The sequence below is a fragment of the Schistocerca cancellata genome, chromosome 4 (assembly GCF_023864275.1).
Source record: "Schistocerca cancellata isolate TAMUIC-IGC-003103 chromosome 4, iqSchCanc2.1, whole genome shotgun sequence".
NCBI lineage: Eukaryota > Metazoa > Arthropoda > Insecta > Orthoptera > Acrididae > Schistocerca > Schistocerca cancellata.
In genome coordinates, this window is record NC_064629.1 from 673,877,299 (window position 1) to 673,883,298 (window position 6,000).

The 6,000-nt window shown below is 38.8% G+C and overlaps 1 protein-coding gene across 1 annotated transcript in view; it reads right to left on the minus strand.

Annotated features, from left to right (window-relative positions):
• LOC126183748 (prostatic acid phosphatase-like) overlaps window positions 1-4,244 on the minus strand; it is a 70,402-nt gene extending 66,158 nt beyond the window's left edge. Inside the window, exons 1-2 of the mRNA XM_049925964.1 lie at window positions 4,007-4,244; window positions 3,220-3,318 (exon numbers count right to left, since the gene is read on the minus strand). Coding sequence (XP_049781921.1) covers window positions 3,220-3,318; window positions 4,007-4,138 — 231 coding nt within the window. The 5' untranslated portion in view covers window positions 4,139-4,244. The remainder of the gene's footprint in view (window positions 1-3,219; window positions 3,319-4,006) is intronic.
• Between the last annotated feature and the right edge of the window lie 1,756 nt (window positions 4,245-6,000).

Here is a 6,000-nt window from a genome sequence, read left to right on the forward strand (position 1 = left end):
GAGTGTCTGGACAGATGGCTTTGCCAGCCGGTGTGGCCGTGCGGTTCTAGGCGCTTCAGTCTGGAGCCGCGTGACCGCTATGGTCGCAGGTTCCAATCCTGCCTCGGGCATGGATCTGTGTGATGCCCTTAGGCTAGTTAGGTTTAAGTAGTTCTAAGTTCTAGGGGACTGATGACCACAGATGTTAAGTCCCATAGTGCTCAGTCATTTGAACCATTTTTGACAGATGTCTTCAATCTGTTTACTGGCAATTTAACATGAACCCAGACTCCTTAGGATTTTATGTCAAGTTGGTAAACAGAGTTTTACTTTGATATTTATTGAACAGTTCATGCATAGCCCTCCTTATGCTAATTTTGGTTTCACTAATTTTTTGTTTGTGTTTGAGGCTTTGGCTAGGTTTAAATTTTTAGTGAAGTTCTCTATACTTTCGTAGCAGCTTCCTAACATGGATGTCAAACTATGGTGGGTCTTTACCCCTCATAATTCTGCTCAGCACATACTTGTCTAAAGCGTGTTGTACAATGCTCTTGGATCTTGTCAATTGATGCTCATCACTGTTAATGCTAGAGATGAAGTTTTCCTGATAATGTGCCTGGTAACAGAAATCTGTCTCTTGTCACTCTTGCTAAACAGAAAAATGTTCCTGTCTCTCTTTGTATTCCTATTTACAACCATATTCAGTGATGTTGTGACAACCTTATGACCAGTGATTCCCTATTCTACACTAACTGAATTCAAAAGTTTGAGTCTATTTGTCACCAGAAGGTTTAAGATATTACCTTCACAAGTTGGTTCTCTGAGTAACTGTTCAAAGTACTTTTAGGATAAGTTATTTACAACAAATTAATACGATTCTCTGTCCCTACTACCCCGCTACCCACTTTAATCTCCCATTCCATAGATGGTAAGCTGAAATCTCCACCTGAAACCTAAAATGACCAAGAAATTTATGCGAAATATTCCCCAAGTCTCCCCTCAACTGTTCTGCAACTAGGGGAGGGTCTATAGAGAGCCATCTAATCTTAAAATCCCTTTGTCCTTTCCAAACACCATCAGCTGCCTGAGTAGCACCCTCTGATGTGGCAATTACCACGAGTAATTTAAGGGGACCCTACAATTCCCAATCCTGCAATATAAGACAGGGATATCACAACCTAGCTTGTCATAGAACCTTTGAAGTATCTGGTTCAAGCCTTCCACTGAACTCTGAACTAGGAGGCTGTGATCAGTTTTGGAGAAAATACTGCAATTATGAGCAAGGCTCACAACCATTGATTTCATACACAATACATTATGCATTACACTCTTAAGCTTCCACAAAATATTAAACATATACCTTTACTCATGTGAATAGAGACAGGATTAAGAGGGGATGGTTTGAAACCCAGTAACCCCAACAAATAGTAGACATGCTCTTCAATCCCTAGGCCTACATTATACGCAGCATCAACTTAACCCTTAAATGGCAACTCAATAAACAATAGAGAGAAACCCATCAGAACTAAAATGGCTGTTTTAGCCAACCTATTCATGGGTCGCCTTGAGATATAGCTCTCCTCATATACATATGCTGCCAACTGCTAACAGTGTCTGGTGATGCAAAGGCAAGCTGTACACTAGAAACCTTATTTTCTGCTGTACTTATGTTTTCTCATTCACTTCCTTTTCAGCAGAAATGGAATCCTTCACAGGTCTGAAACACTATTACCCTTATACCTAACTGTATGTTTTATGTCTTGGAAATTTCTTTTCCAAGTTCTGCTTTACGAACCACAATGTGAATGCCTACACCACCTTTAACAATAGTACAAGTTGTGTGATGACAGTGAAAATATCTACCACCTTACAGGCCAACTATACCACCTCAGTGCCTTGTATTTTACATGGGGATGATTCAACAGTTTCTTGTTAGAAGAGAAGAGACTGCATTTACTGGTACTGCAGAAGGTGCTCTGCAATGTAACAAAATGAACCTGAGTTCCATTTCATTATATGAGCCACCTGAATAATTCTTAAAATTATTGGCCATTCAAAAAAGATGGGAAGCTCTGACATATGCAGGAATGTTTGAGACAAGTTGTCAGCTTTGACTTGTGACATGGGAAACATTATAAATGCTGTAAGCAATATGGTGACTATAACATGATGTTATGAGCTAAGCCACAGATCAGCCCGTCACAACAACCAAGTTATTTTTCAATATCACATTCATTGGCTTCGCCAACTCACAACCAACCCGTCACCTTCCAACCTAACCTAGACCTCAGAAAAAGCTACAGATCAGTCTGTCACCACAAACAGGCTTATTTAGTTTCACATTTGTTGGCTTCACTTCCCCACAACCAAATTGTCACCTTCCAACATAACTTATACCACGGGCAAAGCTACAGATCATTGGTCACCACAAACATTTTTTAGAGTTTTATACCCCAGATTTCTTGCCATCACCAACTAACAACAAAACTGTGGATATATGCACTTGACAGTAGTCATTAACATTAAATCACCAGCCAAAACCAACAATTTGTATCTAACATTTGTCTTTACCTGAACTTATGTAACAGGTACTCGATTTTACCCACCCCCTTCCCAAAATCTGTGTAAAAGGTCACATTATCTCCCCCACCTATGTAACCTTGTTACAAGAAATGATGTTTTTCCAGTCCTTTGTGATCTTTGTAGTCTTCATCTTACTGTTGACTGTTGTGTGTCACCTTAAGTTCTCCTTTCTATCTTATTTCTGTGTTTCCTCTTCCCCTGTCTTCAATCTTCCAAGTTTAAAAAATAATACATGTCGCCTCCTTACCAAACCTTTAAATGCCATTCATGAACGCAGCCTTGATGAGTGCAGCAATGAAGAGCAAAACTGTACTTACATCAAAGAGCATTGTACGTAAAGGACCAACCTAATGGACATAGCACAGTTTTTAAGACACTGACTTTGTTTTTTGGGAGATGGAGTTTACTCTGCCCGTCCACCCTCAGTTAGGTTTTCCTAAATCATTTCAAGCAAATGGTGGGTTGGTCCCTTTATCACAAAGCACACATATATTCACTGTATATGTATATTTTAAGCTGATTATTGTGATTGTATTACGACAACAAATCCAATGTCATTGTAAGATGATCCCTGGATGAACAACTAAAATTAAGATTGTACAAAAATTCATTATCACTTACGAATTGAAATAATGGTTCACATAAAATTAAACTTACATTAGTCAACTGTCCATAGCCTTCAGGCCAATAGCTCCTGTTCCTGAACGGGTCAGTTGGATACGGGTCAATTGGTGTTCGGTCACCATGACGAAATAACTGTAAAAAGATAATTTGACAGTCTCAACTTTTGCGTGAAATATTTTAAAATGATGAACAGAACACACAACGATTTTAAATAGTTAAAGCTTCATTATTCTGATATAGAATGTATATTGTACAACCATGTTTCAGTGTCCAGTATATATCTTTACACACAGAAGTGTTAAACAAGTCCATAGCTAACTCCTTGTTGCTAAATGCACAGATTCATGAATAAATATCACGAGGCCGTAGGTTCAGCCTGGCTGAAATTTTTTTGGACAATCACAAACGTCTAATCTACTTATACACGACAAACATATGGTTACGAATGAATTCATGGTCAAACACTGATTATCCGTCACCAGATTCTTTTTACACTATGGATATAAATAAAATTCCAGAATCAGAGTAATTTACAAATTTCATTTATATTAATTTTCTGTGTCCTCTTCCATCGCTGTTTATCAAACGGAAGATGGCTGGCATATTTGGAACTGCAGAAGACACTACTTAAAGTGGATAAATACCACAGAATCGACGTGTAAACTACGTGTATTATTTAGACCGAAGAGTGCCAAATAATTTCACACTGATCAAACGTTAATAACAGTTTCTCTGAAACGAATATCACCGTGTCTTACACTCCTAAGAAATTTCAAAGTTTAAGTACACGACAGTATTTGCCGCAGCTGAAGAAAATTACCAAATGCACTAAAACAGGTGTTCCAGAATCTACAGCATGAGCAGTATTCACTAACAGGCAGACAACAATCAAGCGCATAACAACGGCAGTGATTGTATTTCTCTGATGTTTAGATGGACAAATCCGCAACATTATTGGCACTTGGCAAGACTAGACAACACAACGGATCACAACCAAACACAATACTGACAGCTGATAAACACACGCGCTTCTACATCTGACTCTGAAGTCTGAACTGAGCGCGACAGCATGGAAATCGATATGTCTTACGTTACTGTACTACGATATTCGATAAATATTTAATCAGAAATTCAAAAGGGAATAGCCAAAATGCACATTACATTTTAATTAAACGGTGACTGTTTAAGATTACGATGCCGAATTTCAGGCAGTCACAGTGTTTGAAGTACCATTTTTGAAAAGTAGTACAACGGGTGAATTTGTTTCACAAGATTTTAGTACGTTATGACACGTCCTCCTTTGATCAGATGGCTACCTGGATGACAATTACTATGTGACGACGTTGTAGACGGAGCTTTATCAAATTTGGTGATTTTGGTTTCCCTCTTTTCCATGAAAAACAGTACTAATATACAAATTTAAAACTTTTGAAATGAAATTTTCCGGAAAGTAATAGTTTAGAATATTCTAGCTTTACTATAACACTTCGCAGCACTTTATTTGTCCTCTTTAATTTATTCATGTATATAAATGCAGTGAGATATAGGACTGCCAAGACTTGATATTATGGCTATAACTTTCCTGGTAGTATTAGGAATAGAATAGGGAACAATGACAAACAGTTTTATAAATATTTTGCAGCATATTCAGCAGTAACTGAAATGTTAACAACACGTAAAGGCCTTAAATCATATAAAATTTGAACACTTGTTTTGAAATGTCTAATATTTTGTATTGTTTTAATGTGCATATGGCTTTGTTGGCTGGGAAATCCCACAGGGTGGGTTCAACCAGCTGTTGGAAAAATTGTTCTTCCTCTGCTCACAGTCCTTGCGGATATGTGAGAGTTGGGTCGCATGCGTGTCTGTGGAGCGTAGGTTGGATAAAGATGTGTTTACCGTGTAGTGTTACGTTTCTGAGAATGAGAGTAGGGAGAGTGTGAAACTCGTCAGTGGCACATTGCCTACTCCTCTCAAATACACTACTGGCCATTAAAATTGCTACACCACGAAGATGACGTGCTACAGATGCGAAATTTAACCGGCAGGAAGAAGATGCTGTGATATGCAAATGATTAGCTTTTCAGAGCATTCACACAAGGTTGGCGACGGTGGCGACACCTACAACGTGCTGACATGAGGAAAGTTTCCAACCGATTTCTCATACACAAGCTGCAGTTGATCGGCGTTGACTGGTGAAAAGTTGTTGTGATGCTTCGTGTAAGGAGGAGAAAAGGGTATCATTACGTTTCCGACTTTGATAAAGGTCGGTTTTACAGGAGAGCTTCTGTAAAGTTTGGAAGGTAGGAGACGAGGTACTGGCAGAAGTAAGGCTGTGAGTACCGGACGTGAGTCGTGCTTCGGTAGCTCAGTTGGTAGAGCACTTGCCCGCGAAAGGCAAAGGTCCCGAGTTCGAGTCTCGGTCGGGCACACAGTTTTAATCTGCCAGAAAGTTTCAAGATTTAAACCATCTTTTTCCAAGTCGAGCGCCACTGCACGGGCGTGCATTGGCGACTTCATCTATGGAGATGAGGGTGTTGAGAAATGAAAAGGAACTATCTATCTTACTTAGTAAAAAAACTTTCTATAACCAGTATTGCATACATACTTATTTATTTTCGACAACCAGTTTCGACAGGTTTCGTTGTCACTTTCTAGTCTTCAAAAATTTGTGTTACACAACATGTTCATTGTGAGTTGGAACCTCACATCAAGTTGTCATATTAATGGATAAAGTTGGTTAACTTATTGGAAAGCTTAATCCCTGCTTCTAATGGACCATTTTGTTTCATATTTATGTGTGAGTGGTCTATA